At 40.4% G+C, this 22,632-nt stretch overlaps 1 protein-coding gene across 1 annotated transcript in view; it reads right to left on the bottom strand.

The window, feature by feature from the left end:
- Window positions 1–22,632, bottom strand: part of LOC143446688 (uncharacterized) — a 57,398-nt gene that overhangs the window by 3,432 nt on the left and 31,334 nt on the right. The window contains exons 9-12 of the mRNA XM_076946477.1: window positions 2,233–2,439; window positions 1,287–1,838; window positions 551–1,168; window positions 255–319 (exon numbers count right to left, since the gene is read on the bottom strand). Of these exons, the coding sequence (XP_076802592.1) occupies window positions 255–319; window positions 551–1,168; window positions 1,287–1,838; window positions 2,233–2,439 (1,442 nt within the window). The remainder of the gene's footprint in view (window positions 1–254; window positions 320–550; window positions 1,169–1,286; window positions 1,839–2,232; window positions 2,440–22,632) is intronic.

Genomic DNA, 22,632 nt, shown 5'->3' with positions numbered 1-22,632 from the left:
CTCATTTCCGTAATTCATGATTTGAACATCAGCCGTAAAGAAGCTAGCGCAATTTTGACAGCATTTTATCGCGGAATTCTTATGACAGCTGGCTTAAGAAAACAATTTTCTGCGCCAATACGATCCGGTAATTTTTGGCAGCAGCCCGTCGATGACACATTTCATCGCGATTGCCTTAAACAAATTTTGAAATAAACACGACAGACGACATCAAAAGGCAAGCTTTTTCTATTATGATGTCACAATCAACTTACTGCGTTCGTGACTCGCCATTGGTCAGGTTGGCTGCGTCATTTTCATCGTCAATATTTGAGACGTTCTGTAAAGATTGAAAAAACGTCGTTAGCAGTGATCTAAGAAATGCAAAGGCATCTCAGTTATGTGAAGTGCTTCAATAAACTAGAAATCGCAGCTGTTTGCGGGTTATTATCTCATCTGTCCATCAAATTTTAACGTTCAGCGGAAGATGAAAGGCAAAGAATTCCTAAAATTGCTAATCTCAAGTGCTATTGAAAAATTCCTGAGATTTCTACTTCAGATTTTTGCCCACCTCTGAACTGTAAGAGGGTAAGACTTCGACCGTTGTCGGAATGTGACGGTCAAATGTATCCACGGAGCTTGTATCCAAATTATCGGCTTTCTCCTCATCTGGACTCTCCTCTTCCCAGCTACTCACCTTCTCTTGGAGCGACTGAGTGAGCTCTACGATGTCATCCACACTCCAGCACGCCGTATCCGGGATTGAAAAATTTATATCCAACGACTCTTGACTTCCGTCATAGACTCCAGAGTCATCTACTCCTCCGAGAATTCCGGGATCCATGATGTTGATAAGATCTTGGGCGGATGCATCGCCCTGAAGAGCAGTGTCCGGAAGATTATCGTAGATGCTCATTGGGCGACTGTTCTTTCGCGTATCGTTGACCAGAGGCTGGAAGGAATCAGACGCGGAATGGCTCCTTGTGGAGGAAGCAGATGACGGAGCAGAAAATGGGATCTCATCTGCATCACCTTTCTCCCGGATGGCAGATGGAAAGGTTCCGGGTTTGTAGCCCAGCGGGATAACAAACATAGCATCTCGCTCCTGCTGGCTGAGACGGGAAACGGGATTCAGCTCCAAGGTCATGTGAGTTCGGCTTGGTAACTCCGAGGTGTCATTGGAGATATCCTAAAATGAGACAATGAAAAATGTTAGCTTCCTGGATGCTGCTAAAGAAATATCTTCAGAAGTCGTCATTACAGCAATGTACTGTACAGTATTATGCAGTTGTCTGACTAATACTAACCTCTGGGAACGTTCTAGTACGACAGGCGGGTGTGGATGCGGTGCTCGCACCACCGGAAGAAGAGGAGGAACTAAAAAGGGACTGAGAGGATCCTTTACGTCCACGATGTTGGTTTTGAAGTTCTTTTATCCCCTGACTGGTCACATCAATCGGGACACACTTCATCATATCAACTTTCTCGTGGCCACTCTGGAGCATTGGTTCTCCGATCACAATCCTCTTATTCTTCCTCCAGCTTTTGCTTCTGCTCTCTGCGTTCGATCTGTTCTTTGGTGCTTTCACTAGTTCGGTTTCGATCGTTGCGTCGGTGGAATTTGCTCTTTGCAGTAATTCCTTCCTTCTGAAGGAGCCGAGCTTCTTCAAATCGCCACCAACTCGTTTCAGGAAACTGTTCGGTTTTACTTTGAAGTTTTTTGGAGTTGCCGATCTGTCTGAGACGTCGCTATCGGGGTTGATCCACTGTTTCTGCGGAATAATTTGATTCATTTTGACGGGATCTGCGGCTTCCGTCGACGTCAATCGATTATTGGTAAAAACATCGCTGTTGTCATCCTGTGGAAAACATGCGAAATTTCATTAGAAATGTCACTTTTATCTTGTTTTCGACGCTGCAATTGCTTTTCTACGCACGAAACTAAATTTATTAACATCCAGAAAGCAAAAAGAAGATATAAAATAAATGGAAAATTCGTCACAAACAACATATTTTAAATGTCCAGCCTTTGATAAAAACGCAGACGATTGATTTTTTCTATTTCGGCAATAATAAAAGGAAAACTAGAATCCGCATTGTGACGTCAAAGTAACAGCTGTCAGTATGCTAGAGACAATTAAGCGGAAGGAGCTTTCATCAAAATGAAAAGCGAGAGAATTAGCAACTAACACTTAAGCATCCTAACATAACACAATAAATCGAGGCAAAATAAAAAAATCACTTGCGGTTTACCTCGCGAATTTCATCCATGTAATGTTGCGGCAGCCTTGAGTGGTCACTTGAAGACAGTCTGGGCGTCGGACTGTCCGTAGCTGACGCCTTGCTGTCCATCCTTGACCAGCGGCGGGCCTCCTCCTCGAAACGCCAGAACTCGCTAATGGCGCATTGCTCAATGTCTTCATCTTCTGCGTCATCGTCGGTGTTGAGATTATCTTTGAGCTGCAAAAGAAGAAAGATTTCAGCTAAATTCGTCAAAACCACAGCAAGATCCACAGATCTTATCATCCGTTCAAAAACGAAGACGAAAACGAAGAGCTAGAAAAAGCACTTAAGGATTCCTTTTAAGTTAAAATAAGACATTCTTGATCTAGAAATATGTAAATCGGCTCAGAGCTATTGTAAGTGGCGCTCTCATGTACCATAACCGGCCATATCAAGTCAAATTCCTTCCAACACGCGTCCACTTGAGTGAGCCACCTGATCCAACCAAAGTTGGGTGCCGACCTCAAATGAACTCGAATACTTCGATGCCGTGTCGCGCGCGTTCGATCAAACACTGCATTTTAGTTTCAAATTACAAGAGAAAATGTAATTGTTGTTGCTATTAATGGTGACCCGGCGATCTTAATTTCGCACGATTTACTTTCGCGAATTGTTGGTCACTCGTCAGGGTGGACTTTCTAAACTGTCCGGACCTCTATCGTAAACAAAATTTTCGTTGTGATCCACGCACAAATATTTTTCGTCCAGCAGTTATGACCAAACATATTAACAAGCAGTTTATCAGGTAGGCATGTGTCAGCTCTTCCAGTTCAATGAAAATGACGCAACCGACCACCAACCCCAGTTGATTTGTGACTTTCGATTTTTACAATCGTGTAAGTTGATCTGGTAATTTCAGACGATTATAGTGGGAGAAATTTACTTTAAAAACAAAAACTCTTTTCTCTAGGTCACCTAAGGAGCAATCTGCACCAACAACGGGGCCACACGTGAGGCTGGGTGATAAATCAAAACAAAGCGTGCCAAGATTTGTAAAGGCAATACCCCAATATTGAACCTTAAACCTGGTAATATACAACAATGCCAAGTATAGGTTACAAAACCCCGACCTTCCGTTCACGCACAGCAACGCATTATATGATAAGCTGTAAACCCTGTAATATACCAGTAAGAAGCAAAACTTTACGATCTCCTTTATTGCTTAACCAATAACGGAACTTTCTCATTCATCGGCCAACAATAAGGTGTAATTTGGTAATTCGTAAACGTTGTGGCCAAAGGTTTTATATTGCAGGTTAAAGATCTGTCGAATAAGGGCGGCGGCGATGCTCGCCTATAGTGCGATGGTCGTAAAACTAAAGAGTGCGTCGTTATTGAGAACGATTTATGGTTGTTCTGCAACAGACTGGTTAGGTGGCACATTTATAAAGGACGTTTTCTGTTGTTTGGCGAAACGGCGACGCAATGTAATTAACTAGAAGAGTCTCCCGCTGTTTTGCGTCTGAAACGTGTAAGCAATTTTGCCATAATGCTGAAATCGCATTAAGTACACACGACGCAGCAAGACCGGAATTCGCCTACCCACGCGGTACAGATCTGGCGTAAACATAACGCAATCGCGCCAATCCTTAATATCAAGCCATTAGCCTTCAAGATCGCCAATTTTGGTTGGGTCAGTGGTTACCTGTAAGCTGATTTAGCTATCGATATAGGCAGGTGTAAACATTAAATGGTTAAACATGGGTTATTATCCGAAGCTTAATGACATCAAAGCTAATTAAATTACGCCCGGCGCACACGCAAAGTTCGTAGTATTACTTAGGGCAGATCAGTTCCGGTGAAAAACCAACCGAAAACTTCGAAGCAAGTCAATTCAGTCGTCTAAAACAAGTCGAACATTTTTCTAAATTCCACGTATTATTTCGCTCAAAAGTCATGCACACGTTAGACTTATTGTACCATTTTTACTGCAGCGACATTTTTAGTGCCCGACGGCGTTCAAAGAAATGCGATGACCGTGTAAGAACAAAACCAACAAACGGACTCATCAAGTCTAACACAAGCTGACCAAAAACAAACCAAGCAGTTCAAACAAATCCAATCCAGGACCAACTGGACACAAACAAAAAGAGCAAGGTGACTGATTAATTGGCCGCTGGCTTGACCTGAACTACTATTTATGTAAAAGCGTGGGCCGAGAGTAACACCAACCTGATTCAACCAGGTGCAGCTTCCGCTCGATTTTGTTTCTTCGGCAGAAGTCGGAAGATCAGATGATGCAACAAGGACATGAGATTTTGAGGATAACTCATCATCATCTTCTTGGCGAAAATTCCGAAGATTTACAACGAGAATGTTTCCATCAATTTTAATAATTCCTTGATCCTCTCCGTTGCTGTTGTTATTATTATTGAGGTAGGATGTTTCTTCGAAAGAGGAATCGATTTTAGGGGAGCAGTTTTCGTCTTCATCAATCAGACTACACAGACTAGGGTACGATCCAAATCTCATTGAAGATGGACACTCGGATGCGAAGGATGGGATGGGGGAAGCGTTCATGGAGGAGCGCATTATCTGATCTGCATCCTCTGAGTACAAGCTGGTGGCGGATGAGGAGAGGGATGTGCTCTTGACCCGACCGGACGAGTAAGAATGGTCGAGTAACTGTGAATCCAACACATATACCCGTCTGTTGTTACTATTTCTTTGTTGCTTGCATTCCTGCGAGTCCAGCTCGTACAAACATTGTTCGGTTGGGTAAAAAGGAAAGCCCGGCTTTGATATTCCCGCACGGCCGGAAAACGAATCGCTAAATCCGGCGGCGGTGTACAACGAATGGCTGGTGTTGCGACGACGCATGACAACTTGGCGTGAGTTTAGGTCCGCTCTGGCCTCTTCAAGTTTTCTCATAATTCTGTCGCTTATTAAAGTAGAGCTGTCCGGTCGTTGCAGTCTAAAGCATATTCCTGGGTCACTTTGAATACTTCTGTGATTCATATCGAAGATCGCTTTCGACAAAGTGTCTTTTCTCATGGTGCCCTCGCAACTTCGGCGATTCATTAGAAATCCTTGCGGGTAGGCGCTGGCTTGTAAGGGCATTCTATTAACTCAGCTAACAGGCGTGAAGCATCAATAAATAGATTTAAAAAGCAGTTGACGTTAACATACAAGGCTTTATTCACGGAATAACTTTGTTTTTACAAGCTGCGCAAACAAAGAACAAATGAAGTTATTCTTTCAAACACCGCAAGAAATAGTTCTGTGAACGCACCCTTCCAAAACAAACCAATGACAAAACCAGAGGCTTGCCATAGAAACGTACCAAATCATAACCTCGAAAGATCTCTAGATCTTTAATTATGACCAACTTCTGTAAAATTGCGCTTACTGACCAGTAAGCACCAATGTAATCCAACTATGAAGGCTGTTAAAATATTCAGCTAGTTAGCAATCCAATAGAAGCTACGGCGTTGAAAAAATGAGGTTACTTCCAAGTTGCGAAGACTTCGAATATGAGTCGAAATAACCAAACCTCGACATTTTCAGACAGTAAATTCTACTTCCTTTTGCTTGAGGTGCTACGGTGTCCTATATCGAATATAAATCTCATCATTCCCAACCACTCACCCCCGCAATACGGATGACTAAGACTTCAACTTCGCAAACGACGTCCGCACTACAAGCCTTACACGACAGTCTGCTCTGAACTGACGAGACGAGCGGTATCGTTTTCTTTTTACCTGTCTCGACATCGCAAAAAAAAAGAAAAAAGAAATCGTCGACGATTCTTCGTTGTAGTGGAACAAATAATTCTCTCTTTTCCTTCGACCAAGATCGTCGGTCGAGACTTGGCGGTTCGGAAAAGACAAAATCACCGCCTTAAATTAACACGAACTCAACTGCTATTATTGTGCAAAAACTAAACTAACAAATTAAAACCTCTTGCTTTTTGTAAAACCGCTGAATCAGGTAAGAATACGCAAAAAGAACAATGCAAAGTTTTTGCGAAGACAGCATTAAACCTCATTATATGGGAAAATTATCTGTTTGACCTTTTAGAAATCAAGAATGTCTGTGAGGCTACAATAATATATTGGTTACTTTTCTTGAAGATTGGGCAAAAACGCTAACAAATTCGGCAACACATTCAACTATTTCACAATTCACATTCATTCATTCACAATTTACTCTTCAGTCAAGTAAACCAAGGAACAAATCGAAGAAAACAGTTTAGCTTAACCAGTTAAAAATGAACATGCAGAACCGAAGATTTAAAACAATCACTATGTACTGACCGACAAGTCTGGCAACGTGTTCATTATTTTAATGTTTGCTGAAACCTTCAATGCAAAATCCATTATATTAGCATCCAACAGCGTCACATAAGCGGTTTTGTTACATAAGCCACTTACACACCGCATACGATCACAATATATACATCTTTAAGTAATATTGCTTGTTTTCAAAACCCGAACGCTTCCATTAAAAGTAGTTAAGTTTCCTTGATGGATGAACGTGTGGTTGCAGATGTGCTATGGGTGGTTCGCTTAGGCTATAAAAATGTGCTTGATCTGATACGTATCACATTTTCGATCTATCATGTGTTCCGGTAATTTTGACAGCAACGTCGGCTTTATTTTTAATGTCAACAACATGTCTTTCTGCACTTCAATCGTTAAACACGTTTCTTGTCTGAAAACGGTGAGTTTTCAGCATAAAAATGCTGAATCCAGAAATTTGTGAGAACCCGAGGAATCCACGTACCTACTTCACTGCATTGCCACGACTCGTTCGATTTCTCGCCTGGGGCCTTTGCTGTAATGCATCAAATCACTTAAAATTCGCTTTCCCGCCAACCTCGTCTTAACATAAGATCGATCATACGCTTTTTGTTACGTCTGTAGTGTAGTTTTTTTTTCCTATAATAAATTCATTGTGCTGCATCATGTGAATAACGTTGTTGGTCAGCAAAAATAAATGGTCTAATTATAATATTGGCCATTCGTCGCTGATTGAAGTACATAATAGGTCTCGCACAGAAATAGATAGGCGTGTAACCGCAGGCCTTAGGGTCTATATAGCCCGTAATTTCCTCGACATGCACAATAACAAACACATTATCCATATTTGTACAATACAGTCTAAACTCTAAGGGATATGACTCGACACAACCACAATAACAAATTGTGACGTCATAACCGAGTAGTAAAAGCAACGAATCTTCATAGCGATAATCTCGCCCGGTGTGGAATTGTCAGAGATTGACATAAACGGGAGTAGTAAGAACTCCAACTACAAGCTTGTAGGGCGACTAGTTGGAAATCGGCTTTGTGGTCGACCTTGTTTCTGCGCACGGGCGTCCAACAGCTACACGCTGTGCAAGGAAACCAAGATCTCTGGCTGGCAGTTCGCTTGGGAATTAGGGTTGAACCCGGTTTGAGGTGAATGAAATTGTAAACTTTTTTTCGCCAACTCCCATTTTGGGGCGGAGGGCGGAAACGAAACCCAACTGAATCACAATTCTGTCGCATCACGTGACCAGTTCTGCTTGTTTTCGTCGATTAAGGAAAATTTGCCGTGTCCAAGAGGGACGAAATGTTTTTCCAACCGAGACAAACAAGTAATTGCTGAACCTATTTGCTCTAATGCTGGCAAATATCACATACGCCTTAGTACAAGTAACATATCACAAATTGTACATTTTGTCCCATTCAAATATAGCCTCACTACTCCAAAAATAGGAGAAGAGTTTATCTAACTGATAGGAAAGAAGTCAAGATAATGTAAATACCGAAGCAGACATGGTTCTGCGAGGGATCGTTATTTACAGATGCGATTTGACGTTTATTAAATAAACTCACTAAACATGATTTATGCGGTAACGCACCACTGTTTATAACGATATCCTATCAACAAATCCAAGTCACATTTGACGTTTTCATTTGTCGTAGGATCTGTGTTGAATACAGGCGGTTGCCCCGGCACAATATTCTCTCCTTTAACACGTGACGATATTAGAGATAGTACAAGTATGGCAAATGATTACAACGCCCAAGATCCTTAACATTACTGGACAGGAAGTAGGCCGTATCGCCTATCGTTAACTGACGACATTACGAGCTGACGATTTGAGGGCTAAGGCCTCGCACAAGTCCTCGAATTTTAATTTGCGTTCCGACCATGATTACCATGTAAAAAGCACTGTTATTTGCACTCGACTGTATAAATCATTGACCACCATGAACTATTTTTGACTATTGATGGTCGCATAACCAATAAACACGTGAATGCAGATTATGAGTTACGTTTCACACAAATATGCAACAACTAATAATTACATCCACATTCTCTATAGGTTTATTAGGAAATCAAGCTATGGAGGGCAAAAGTCCGATATAACATTAAGTGCTATACTGTTGTGAAGTATTGTAATGATAGTCTATAACGAACGTATCGTGACAGGACAGATTTATATATTTTTGAAATTCCATTACAGTCATTCAAATCGATACTTGGACGAATGTTTATTTCACCATTTCATGTTAATGCCATCTGAAGGGAAATCTATTAAAGACAGGAAATGGATCTTTATTGTCTGCAAGATGATAATCCAACGCAAGTGACATATCCAACCGGATAAACACTTTCGCCGTGACCTCGTTTTTTGAAGTCACCGAGAACCTTTGTTGCGTCACAAAAGCATCAAAACGACAGGATGCAGGAATTAGCAAGTTCGTTGGAGCCAGTCGCTTCTTTAAACCAGCGCTAACGCGAGAGGTAGTAAATCGTGACGATTACACGCAAGAGCCAGGGTTAATACTGCTACTTCTGCTATTGACCATGTGAAATGTGAACACACAACAAAAAGCGCTGCCAGTTATTTCCTTTAAGTATCCTTGACGTCATACACACATTTTTACAAACATTGACTATTTGAACAAAGTCTGCTTGGAGGTCATCGATTTTCACATAACAGCAAAGTATGCCGAAGCATAACAGTAAAATTTTGTAAAGTTGAATTCGGTCCAAAGCGATTGATAAACTTAAACAGTATAGGTCAAAAATAATTGAAAATAGGAACTTTACCACTGATATTAGGTAGCTCTTATGCAAACAATCTTATTTTGACAGAAAACTGTGAAAATTCTACACATTATGTCTAAAAATCGAAAGTTCCGGAGCTATCGAATGAGTCACGGTCATTAGCTGACGAAGGTGATCTGCTCTGTCGTACACCACAACACCGTAACTTATGCTGGATGGAGGTTATAGGAAATGGAAACATGATTCATGAATACACGTTCTAATGTCGGTGTTGATCAAATCCGACGTAATTATGCTCTTGTCTGGTGCAGTTGGTTTGGATAGGACTAACATCACTAGCTCAAAGGTACCAGTTTGAAAGCTATTAAGTATGACTATATAAGTCTTGGTATTTTGTGAAATCATTCTTTTAATTCTTTTCCTGGAAACATTTTGCTAAAATCCGCAAAATTGTGTAAGGCACTATTTGACGATTACTATTTTGGATATTTAATACAAACACAAAATATTACAGGCCGGCAACACAAAACAGTGCAGCTGCAATGCCACACGCACGCAAGGCTGTGTTTCAAAGATAACATTTGACAAAGTTTGACAAGGTTCGCACGCAATTTTGAGAGTGACTATGAACAGACAAGCACCAAAAAACCTTATCATTCAATCGCCTGCGTCGTAAAACTACAAGGAACAGACAGAGTCCTAATCCAAAAGCACAACTCACAACGTATACTCGCTTATAGTGTAAACAAATACGTACGCGCACCCTTAAAGAAATGTGTGTTTGCAAGGGTACGCTTCGTCACAAAGCAATGTGTCAATCAAAGGTGGTAGTTAATGCTTGTGTCGGCGGTTTTAGCCACTGCTTGAGCAAATGAAGTGATCTCTGTGCAGAGTTGTCGTTTGTGAATCGCTAATTGGAATAGAACTTGTCAGCGGGAGTTTCCTTTCCTTTGTGACGTATATACACTGCCGAAAATGGCGTCACAAAATCATAACCAAGGCATGAAAGATGACGGGTCAAGCGAATATATGCAGTCGTGATAGTATCATTGAACCAACGTGCGTAAGTGTACGGCGTACGACTTACGTTTTTCGGCTTTGACATCACAACAAAACATTCTCAAAAGTCAAAAACTGTTGTTGTATTTCTGATAAACGCCGTCACTGAAGTAAAAAGTAAAAACTTTAAGTAAAAACCGTCGATAATTAATTTTTGACCAGCAAACAACACCACAAACAAAAAGTTTGTTTAACACTTATGAAAGATAGCAGCAAAAATATGTTAACGGTGTGCGATGAAGACGAATCCAAAGTCCAGTTTAACCAAAGTAACTGAGGCAATATTCGTTGACCACGCCTCCAACCACAAGTGTGACCAGAGATCATCACCGAATAGGCGAATAACAACTGTGGTCATAACTTGGTGTCAAATCGGGGCCGGCGGATAGCAAAGTGTCTGGGGAAATATACCCATGCGACCACATACGAATTTCAAGTGACTCACGTCCCTTATTTCTATATAATATGTAGGTTTGACCGCAGGGACGATATTGACTCAAACAGTGCTGTAATGTGAGAATGTTTGCTGCCCACTATTAAGTGTCTCCGTTTGCGATGGTTCAAATTTCGGGGAATCCCCTTCGATTAGCACAAGTATTTCGGTGACAAACTCACGTGATCGCCATGAATAAAACCACATTTCTTTGCGACAAATCACTAACCCGTTGTGAAAATCACTCATGCAAAACAATAGGTCGCAATGTGACGTCACAATTAAAGGAGAAATAAGTCACCATTAAGGAGAAATAATTGGTAATGCGTAGCAGATGTGTTATAGTTGTACAAATATGACGAAATGTTTCAAAATGATCATTTGGCACTTGAAATTGTGAAGGAAAACGTTCAAGTAGCTCGTATGTCGGTACTTCCCGAGTATTTTGGAGTAATCGATTTCGCTAGTACGGGATCACGTAAATTCAACAAATACCTTTAAACATGTATGTATATAAAAAATGTACAACCACGTTAAATGCAAATATGATTCATTGTTTAAAGAGATATTTCTGCAGCGGCATTACTAAATCCGTTTTCTCCTGATGATTAGCAATCTATAATTGAATATTCATCTTCTCTTGATCCCGGGTTTGTTGGAGTTAATTAGATTATGTGGTGAGGGAAGAGGCAAGGTTCATAGAGTTGCAAAAATTCTTGGTGGAGTCTCTTAAACAATTTTTTTTCAGAAAAATATTTTATGAAAAATACACATTTTTATTCGCTTATTTTTAAAAATTTTGCCGAATTTCGCATGACGTTGTTTTCAGGTGACTAGCCAGTTGGAATTTACGTTGACTTAACATCCGCACACATCCGCATTTTATCGATGTGACTAGATCGCCAATCCACCGACCGTATAATAATGGAATGCGACTCAACTCAACTCGAATCAAGATTTTTTCAAAATTCCGACTAAAATGAACGTGTCGGCGTTTCGCTCGTCAAAGTCATCAAAAGATAAAACACATCCATCATACTGATCATTCATAGACATAAATTATCTGGTATTTTCAACAATTTTAAACGAAAGTTTTAAATAATTTGCACACTGGCTGAAAATATTTGAAAATGGCGCCAATTAAATCAAGCACCGAAAATCACAAAACTTCAGCAAAGGCGTCAAAATCTTATTCCAAGTTGTCGCTTTTTTCTTCACGACAAGTGTGAAGATCAAAGAATCGCGTAAGATCAGAAGTTTGACATGAAAGGCTTTGTCCGACGTCCTATTAAAGAATTTGACGCTTGTACACACGTTTTTAAGATAACTACTCCCCTAAAAATATTTTGAGTTTGCCGGTTTAGTTTTCCTGGTGAATCTATAGATAATGGCATGAGTGTATACCCAGTGGGTGACGGGCGTAAAATTTCAAGCCGCTCATGATAAATAAGACAAACTCCAACTAAAAATTTACATATCGTGACGTCACTATCTACCGTAAAAAATCGCCTTTTCGCTTGTTTGTTTCCCATCAACCAACAAGCAATATCACTAACGCGGGTGCAAAACACACGTTGCTCGGGGCAACAGAGACTTCAACTCCGACGAAAAACAACTGCAGCATGTACTTGACAACTTCAGTTGTTGAAATAATTTCGACCGCAAATACGCACGATATTACGCTGATGCAACCGTAAAACATTTACTTAGAAATACGTTAAGTGCTGCAGCTGGATCTATCCTGCATTTAACTTGTATTAGCAGACCACCGGTGAGTAAAGCAACAAAAAACATTACGCGATTAAACATTAAAAAACTTGTATTAGAACCATTTTTGGTCAATTGTTATAAGTGCCATTTATTGTTAAAAATGCCGACGTCAATTTTTAAGCAATTATCGAGATACCAGTGGCGTCATAGCATGATGCCATTTTGTGATTAAAAAATTGTTCCGTTCCGCCCAATTTGTTTCGTGACGCCATGAAAGATGGATAAAATAAATAGAAGTGCCCACAATAGGGAAAGAATTGAATTACGGTCATCAGAGAACGGGGTGGTGACCACGTGCATGCAAATATAACATGCTGACATGTGCCTTGTTTTTAGGCTTGTTTTTGCAACTATCTGACCTCTGCTTATAGGCCTTAGTGGAAAATCAGTGACGTAGTAAACCGGTAATATAGCTGGTAGCCACCAGCAGGAAAAAACAAATTGCTCCGCATCTTCATATAATGCACTTCCCGTCACAAACTGTCTGTTATCTTGTCTGCATCATCTGCCAGTTATTTGGCGTAAAGCAATGATAGTGATAGAAGGAAAGCTGGATAATTACGGAAAACCTTACTCAGTTACAAAACACCATAAATCCGCTGTAAAAGTTCGATGTCTTTTTCGTTTAACGAAAGGGAAATGTAATGAAATGTCACATCAAACGATGAATGGGATTGCTTTTTAACTCAGCGATCGTAAACAACTGGGAGTAAGAGACAATATAATCTCAGTCATTATTTGTTCAGCGTCCTTGTAAGATATTTTCAAGAATTCGGCCAAAACACAGCCGTCAGTTCCGATAAGTTGCGGATTTTACGGACGTAGAAACGACCTTTCTCCCAACCAAAGATGCAAAAATGTTCTGGAATCAATCTGAATATGCTGATGGGTTTTAGCGAAGTGTTGAACTGTGAATAACGGAAGTTGGCTGGATCGTAAATTTTGTGAGGTTTTGTTGGTAATATGCGAATATGAGGCGCGTGTTTTGACACTTACAAGCATTCGACGACAACATATTCAAATAATATCGTTTGACAATATTTTGTTTTTCATAAATGTCTTCGCACGTATTAATTTCGTCATATTTTTGACCCAAACGACATGTTTTTGCAGAAAGAGTCATCAAGGAAGTACAGTAATTGGTCCCTTAACCCGCAGATAAGCTTTCTCCCAATTGTGAACATCCATCATCAATTTGCCATATATAAGAAGTACAGCGTTGATAATTCGCGCTCATAAATTTGACAAGAAAATCGTTTTCAACTCTTTCCAGCACAACAAAATTACCATATATTCGAGATTTGACGTCACAATGGATTAAGTAAAATATTTTGGGAAGTAATTAAATCACGTGACTGGATCAGGGGTCAGCCTCAGTTGTGCGGTTGACATGTGACGTCAGTCAAGTAGAAGCAAACAGTGGAAAAGCATAGCCGGGTTTTTGTAACTGTTAAATGGTAGATAACGATTTCACTTTCAAACGCCGATTCGTTTCGTAGAATAAATGCGAGCACACAAGTTAACTACGAGTCGATTGTTTATCTGTAGAACAAAATCGATTCATCAGTACATCGAAATTTCAAAAAAAAGCAGCAGGATTTGCGAACATAATCAGCTCGCACAATTAACCCTACTCGAAATTTTATGGATCTTAGATATTTCTACGTCAGAAAGCCCTGATGTTGACGTCATAGACCTTTGTTAGCTAACAAAACTCGACCTCATGGGCGTCGGATTTCGCTGTTATACGAGCGATTAAACAAGTTGGGTTAAAAGGTTGTGACACCAAAGATAAACGGTGGCCAATGACACTTGGTGCATGTCAAAACGTTACGAGGTTTTCTGCAAACCCAACTAAGTAATAATCATTATTATCACGCCACAATGGCCATAGAAATTGGACTACTTGCGAGCTATAGCCACATCGTAATGTATTTTCGATCGCAAAATAATGGGATTTTAGCAAGATTTCCTGTCGGTCATTATGTAAATGAAGCAAAAATATTGGCAAATCCAAAGAACAGCCATGAAATGAGTCGAGAAAGTATAAATTTAATGTTCGCTTTTATTTTGCATCTGGCTTCGTCTTACGGCAATAAAACAGGACGATACCGCTCGGTAACCACGTCGTAAATTCTCAAGTGCTATGACAGTGCCGACCGATGGCAAAGAATTAGCCATAGTAAAGAATAAGAACTTATACATTAGATTAATTATAGCTAAGTATTGATTTAAATGAAATTCAAATGAAACCCTGTATTCATTTTGCACGTATGAGCGCCTCAATTAATTGGCCTTGCTTGGTCTTGTAATTGGGTCAGATTTTAGGTAGCTCTGAATCACCGTAATAAACAGTGGGCTATTTTGGGACAAAAGTCGCTTCGGCCAATGCTATATACGGTGGCAGGAGAAGTAAATCCGCAGATAAAATCATCTTCGGATGAGAGCTTTGTGAATCACTGATGACTTTGGTCCGTCACAGTACAGCCGAAGCTTAACATCAACTTGACCTTTTTGAAGGCACATTTTGTAAAGTTCGAATATTCGTTTTGTTTAATTTTTAAGCTCGTACAATGTTTACAAATACGCGCAACCTATGACTTGGCTGAAGCAATGGTGCGGTAAGTTTTGCAGTTCATTAGCAGATAGCAATACAACATCGTCCGCACATGTTTTGTCTTTTCAAAACCGTCGGGCGAGACGTGGGTTTTCTTCAAATTTTGACAGCGTGGAGCTGGCGGTAAAGTAATTAGTAACGAACCGAGCATATACAGTATGAATCAGTTGAAGAAGTACGATCGCTATCTGTATCCCAAGTGAAAGGAATTGTGTGTAAATGTCAACAAGTATAATTATGTCTGGAATTACCCGCTAACAACCTTGCAAAAACAATAACTTGTTCGGCATTCGTCGGCCACTGATCTCAAAGAAAATCTAAGGACCGAAAAGATAAATTTTACAAGGGCTTTTAGACATCAGTAACCACTTCAAATGTTAAAAGATCTCAGGCAGAACATAACAACACAGTTAATTGGATTCTTACTTGTCTCGTAAACTGAATAGGTCGAAGGGTTAAAGGGGTTAGAGATATGCATTTGCCTTTGAAGTGAGCTCGGTCCGATGAAGTGGTCAGCTCACGTCCATATTTGCATTGCAGGGCCAATCAAAGATGATAACTAGATCGTTAAGATTTTAACCTCGATTTTGGTGCTTTTTCACTGCGAAACAGGGGCTTTCATGTGCTTTTTGTATTGTTTGTGACAAATACTAACCTATATGACGCATTAAGGCCACAAAAAATAAACAAAGTGTCCATCATGTGGACACAGATACGAGAAAATCAAGTGCTGGCTAAAGATAAAACGACCTGCCGCAAACCGAGGGAATCATCGCTTTAAATTTACTCACTTTTGTTTATACGTCACAACGACGTATGCAATTCGTGACGATAGCTCGAATAAGGTAAAAAGTTCGGATTTTAATTATATCGGCGGTCCCGTGGGCTGTTTACAGAGTTGTCTGTTGGATCCGTGCCTACAAACTTCTCTAAGACTCGTTGTTTCGTTTGCAGATACCGCTCGTTCGTCTTTTCATCTAATCTGACGTATTTGTAACACAGGGAAGGATTTGTAAACGAAACTGTGGGCCAGGTGGGCACGTTAGGTAAATAAATGACGAAACACGAGAATTTTCAGCGACGTTCTCTCGTGGATTCATTCATCTGCAATTGCAAAGCTGATGGCAAAACACTTCAGTAAATATAGATCTCATTTTATAACCGTCTAAATAACCCATATATGTAAAATTTTGTAACGTGAAAAGGAAAAGCCGACAATTAAAATCACAGACAATTAGTCGAATACAAAAGCAACTGAAACGACGTTGCCAAGCACTTTTCAAAAGCATTTCCCGCTTTTTAACTGGGACCGTCGTGCTATTTACTCAATGACTTAAACCAGCGAGAGATCTGTTTCATTACCACAACATGAAGCAATAAATTAACAGCTATTCGACAGGGATTGAAATAATGGCTTGTATTTTCCCATATGGTCGGTTCCCACAGGGAGAAATGATAAAAACGATGTCGTTTAAAACTGTGACAAGATAATTAATTAAGCTTCGACGATTGAACTATTTTGCTAACGACATTCTTAAACCAAATGCAGTAATTGGCAGGATGTTAGGTTGCACTTTGCTGTACAGCAGATAAGAAGCACAAGTATGTGGTGGTATTGCACGGCAGCAACATCTTTACGCCAATGTCGGTTTATTTTAGAATGCCGCAAATCGTCCAGAATCTTGCGCACACATGTCGCAAGGCCGTTAATGAACACCGCAATGACAAACCAAAGATACGAGTTTGGCAAAGCAACGTGTTAAAAGTCACGTTCACCCGATCTCACCTCAAACTTGAACCGGGCACCACCACTGCAACGCTTAACGACAACCATCTACCAACCAAAATACACAAACCAGGTGTATTTGGATAATTACTAGCAGTAGCAGCGTTACTAGCACTGTAATCACTGCTGTTACATTTTCACCAAACTCAAAAATTTTGCCAATGCAGCAGTCTTGCAGCATCTCTATTCGATCCAGCTACTGAGTAACATTAATATTTAATGTTGAATTATGATCAAATGCGTTCCCTCATTTAAATCACAGCTTGTGTGCTGTCGTACAATGATGGTGACCTGCTGTGATTTGTCTGTGTTGCTGTGATTGATACGATAGTGGCACGAAACCGCTATCGACCCCTTTGTACAAAAACCTAGGGAAACGATACAAAAATGGGCTTGAATTGTGTAGAAAGGTGGCTTTAAGTGAGAGGTAATGATACATCCACTAACGATGATGAGCCCATACATGGTCACATCACAGAATACTTTTAACACATTAATAAAGGCTCTTTGACCTCACATCGCCCTGACCCGGCAAAGGCGCTTGTGACAATTTTTGTATAACTATATGGTGAGAACATAATAATCGGTCAATTCATCACACAATGTTGTTCTTCTACAACTGTTTGATCACAGGCACATAAATTGTAAAATAAAGAAAAGACGAACCGATGTGGTCGAGCACGCTATAACAAAGCATCTCCCTAGAGGTCTAAAACACTTAAGTTCCAAAATATGTATCAAATTTGTGCTCTAAGTGTGAGTTAAATTACAACTTCTGACCAGCGTTTAGTCCCGGTCGATCCTTCTCGGGATGTCGCTTGCAAGTAAGCGACCTAGTTTGGGACGAGCTTTGTTGAGCAGCTGGTACGTTGGAGCTTTTCATGTCGCCCGAAAGACAAATATTATGAGTGAGATGTCAACAAAGGCAAAACCACAACGGAGATTTAAGCGAAAAAATGAGAGACCGCAAACAATAACTGAAAACAAAGACAAGGTGGCCCTCTAAGACCCAATTAAACCATATCGGGGTCACCAATATCGAACACAGAGAAATATTAAAGGTCGAGTTAATTGGGCAATTTCAGGCCACCGGCATCGGTTGTTTGAGGTTATGCCGCCAGGTTTTTTGTTGCTGGTTATAACAAACAGGTCGTAACACATCTACTTTCAAAACCAACCCCACCGCCGCAAGTAAATGAGGTCAACATGTTGTTGATTATGAGGTCCAAACGGGTAAAAAATCTTGCTTAGCTGGCAACAAACCAATGGTTAATAATTTGTGCACAAGTCTGGTCAACAACGGTGTAGCCTCTGTGTGGTCGCTCGCTGATCAGGAGTTGTTTTTTCACACGCTAATTTCTTCTGGAAATTGTTCCGAAACCATAAAAATTGATATCTGACGCATTATTATAAACACGAGTCAGCGGGTGATTCAGTAAACTTCTGCAGCGACAGAAGGTGTTGGGGACCAGCACCAAGTTCGTACCAAGTTTTAAGCGGAAAAAATGATATCACGGTCGCTTGCTTTACAAGTGTTTTCTCGGCGAGTTGAAAGTTCACCAGGACGGCGCTTTTTGAGATAAGATCACGTGATTTTAACATTATCCAAAAAGCAAATCGCTGCGTTACCAAATTTGGATCCGGTTCTTGCAGGTGTAGAGCCGAACTTGGCCCACATCCAAGTGACGCGGCGGGTGAGTTTTCACCCAGATCTGCCGGACCAAATTAATCGATTTGCGAAGCGGGAAATACGACCCCAAAAGTAGAACAACAAGTGCACAATCGGCGGGACAAAACATCAGACACATACACTGAGGAAAACAAGTCATAGTTTGGGGGATATAAGTGACCAACACCTCACACAAACATGACCGTGACCGCGTGTATGATTCGTCACAGTTTTTAATAAGAACAAACACTTTTTTCTTTGCAGCCGTCACCGAGTTATTACGCCTGTCGCAATTTTTGTAAAACTCACGCCACATATTACGCACCCGCATGACTACTTTCGTCTAAAATTATAATTTGTTTTACGTAAAACGTCCAACTGACGACAGGCGTAATTGACGTGAAGTCTGACGTAATTATCGCGTACCTTTGTTAGTGGAATCAACGCGAGGTAATTCTGATTACTAACGCACATGTAAATCAACGAAGGCGTAACATTCGACCATAATTCATTTTATTAAATTTTTGACGTCATATTCTTTGCGAAAATATATTTTAGAATGGCGTAAGGCTGTATGCCTTGTGCGTCGAAGTCGCAATAGCAAGGATGCAAAGGTAGGCCTGATGGCGAATGTCTGGTCTTGTGTGTTAACTGAACTACAGTTTTCTGAAATTCTTGAAAAACGTGTCAAATAAAACCCGATTTGTTGCGAAATATAAAACAATCCTGCAAAATTGAAAAGGCAATATTGGGTCTTGTAATAACAAACTGAAAACAACGAAGGTCTCAAGAACTGAAACAGGTGGTCCCTGTCCATTAATCTTTTGCGCTGACAGTTTGTCTACGATGTACGCAAGCAAGGAGATAAATAAAACGTCTGAGTTATTTAAAAGATCATAGTGAAATAGGAGACTTAAATTTTGCCATGGTGCAAGGCATCTGGAAAAAAAAAACTTGTCAAAAAATGATTGAAGGGCAAAGTTGAACGTGTCCTATCTAGCACTGGTCTCTATTATGCATTTCGGTTAACCGACAGCCTACGTGAGACTCTGGTGTACTTGCTGGGTTCGTTGACCGAGGAAAGTTCATGTTAATCCTCGATAATCTCCAGTTTAATTGAAACACAGCAAAACATAACCGCGGCATTTCGATTTTTCACATTTATCATATTTGCCCGCATGAAAGGTACAACGTCGGCGGATGTTTAGGTTACAAAATCTGGCAGAAAAACCGAGGACCACCCGGCCTTGCCGGTTATTTCAAGCAGGGCGCCAAAACGAGAAACCAAAACACTCAATCAAATACGAAGCTTCAGGTGTCGATGCGCCGTCTACTTGGCAGTGAGTGGTTGTCACAGTAGTACAAGGAAAGCTTGAGCCCCTTTCAAAAGATAACGCCAATCTTAAAAAAGCGCACCTGCGTACCGGCTTGCGGGTGCCCAAAGTCGTAAATATTTTTCACTCGAACCATACGAGTGACGCAAGGTATTGCATATTTGTCTATTGTTAATCACTCTAACGTGTAATTTGTTGCGCGCTTGGAAATGGCACGTCTTTTGTCGGGCACTTAACATTAATCTCCCTGCCAAATCATAACGGGAATACATCGTTTGGCAATTTCCCCGATAAAGTTTTTCTGACGAAAAAACAACGCAAATCGCTAAAATCTGCAGCAATTCACATAGATACGGTGATTCAGCATCAAGTTTTAAGCGACTAAACACAACGGGTTAAACCGCGATGCAGTTGTTGGCTTTCAGAGCGGAAAATTCCATTCTGGGTTTAGAGTAGAGAAAAAGGCAGCGGAAGGCCAGCAATTTATTAGCTGTTTTCAGTAAGCAATAAACCTCAGGCAACTGCTCGCAACTTGACGTGCAACGCTGTCAGTCGCAAAATCCGGGTCCAAATCCTGTAATCAAGTTTCAACCGCGCATTTCCGAAATCACTACAATTTGAAAATCCGACACTCGCACAATGCATTCCGAGCAAATTGTCCGTTTTTGTCAACGACTTATCATACCCTTTGCGGTTACAAAAGTTCAGTAACCAACGCTAACTGGTGCTATGTTGATACATGAGGTTGTCGTTAACGGCTTGACGTAGAAGCATTGCTTTGCAATAAATAGACACGGTGAAGTCTGATGCAGTGAAATTAGACTAAAAATGTAGAAACAGCTGGAAATTAATTACAGCGATGAGCAAGGCATGTTGAATGCGTAATCCGGATGTATTGCGAAAACATTAAGGCATCGTTTTACATATGTCGCGTATATTAATAAGGGTATAACAGAATGCTTTGAAAATAGCAATGCAGCCTCGCACCTGCGTTTGCGCTGTAAAAATGTTCAAAATAGAATCATGGACTTATTATGGCACTTTCATGAGCACTGCACTAAAACCGCGAGAATTCGAGGCATTTCGGGTCTGAATTTAGCAGCAAATCAAACGCTCTTCATTGTTGCACGTTTTATAGCAGCCGTATTGTGAATATTATAACAGCTTTTAATATTCCAGCAATCCATGGAGCGATCGTAAAAAACGTGAGGCGATGACCGTAAGTTTGAGCAATTCGATCGCGATTTTTTTACGACGCAAAATTTCTATTGATAGAATGGCAAATATTATGAAAGTTTTAGGAATTTTAAGGCAAATAAAGGACTCCTGTCAGCAACAGTAGATCGCCATTATCGAGCGTGAGCTGCATCATGAATCGAACCCAATAAAAGTCGCATGTAGCCACAAAACGATTGTGTCCACAAACACATCTGCATCGATCCCGCAGAAGATAGCATCCTTTTGGGCATCCACATCAACAAACAGATCCGGGATACGATCTGAATACAACGCGCCCATCCTCTTCCAAAAGTGCTTGTGACGTAGGTACATGCAGCGTTGGCACGAAATCGATGGTCGTTTGCAAAGTTCAAAGTTTAAACTACGTCACATATGATTAAGAGGAAAAACATTCACGGTAATTTTTAAGTCAAGACGTGAAGCAGTCGGGAATGTGAAAATAACTAAATATACCTGCACAGGAATAATCCCGATGCGCAAGGGCGAGCAATGCATAAGTTGAAATCTGTTCAAACATTGAAATGAAATTGAAAGAAGTACCATAATTACGAAATTACGATTCTTCTCGAGACGTTCGGGCCATGCTGGTGTTGGGAGTTAGGCGTAGGTACCTCAGCGACACTTTCGTACGCTGCGTTTGTTTGGGAATATATTAGTCGTCAAACCCGAAATTAACCAAGTACAAATAAGTCTTATAAATGTTGTGACCGATTTTAACCCAAATCGTCATCAAGCACCATAAACTGACGTCACAATAGCAGTGTGGCGTCATAGGTCAAAGCAGCGTAAAAGAGAAATGTTTATACTTAATCATGATCAACCTAGTTAGGGATTTAAAAGGATGGCCTGATAGGAGAGGTAAATAGGGTTAGATGAATGACACTTAAATAATAGGGTAAACAAAACCGCAATCACGATTTTGGAGCTGTTTTTAGCAATTTCGCTGACCCGCCCTTACTAAATACCTCATATATACGCCTTGACCAAGTTCGTGTTGATTATGCGCCCAACCCACACTAATCCAGAAAGATTTACACTATGTAATATGCTAAGTGTGTAGGCACGGCCGAATTAGACGTATTTTTTTCAGTAACAAATTGAAAAGGTATTCTGGTTTTACATTAGGAATGGAGGTGTGCTTCAAGATCGGCATTAAAAACAACCATTTTTCACGGAAAGCATTCCTCTTGCGGATTAGGACTTTCCGGAAAGTTATGCAGGAAAAAAGAAGATAAAACTGGGCAAGAATTCAGCTGAATCAACAAGGTTGTTTTGAAGTTATCTAGACCCTTTGGCAAAAGTTTCTAAAAAGTTTTCTACGAAACAAATAGATAATTTGAACAAATATTTTTCAAAACAAGATTACAATTGTCATGCGATGCGCTCTCTCATAACACGCTTCAAGAAAATCGAAAAGTTTTTCGAATTCTTCACAAAACCGCGCTAACTCCCAATAAA

The sequence above is a fragment of the Clavelina lepadiformis genome, chromosome 1 (genome assembly GCF_947623445.1).
Source record: "Clavelina lepadiformis chromosome 1, kaClaLepa1.1, whole genome shotgun sequence".
Lineage (NCBI taxonomy): Eukaryota > Metazoa > Chordata > Ascidiacea > Aplousobranchia > Clavelinidae > Clavelina > Clavelina lepadiformis.
Note: the sequence above shows the minus strand (reverse complement) of the source record. Positions and strands in the feature narration are given on the sequence as shown.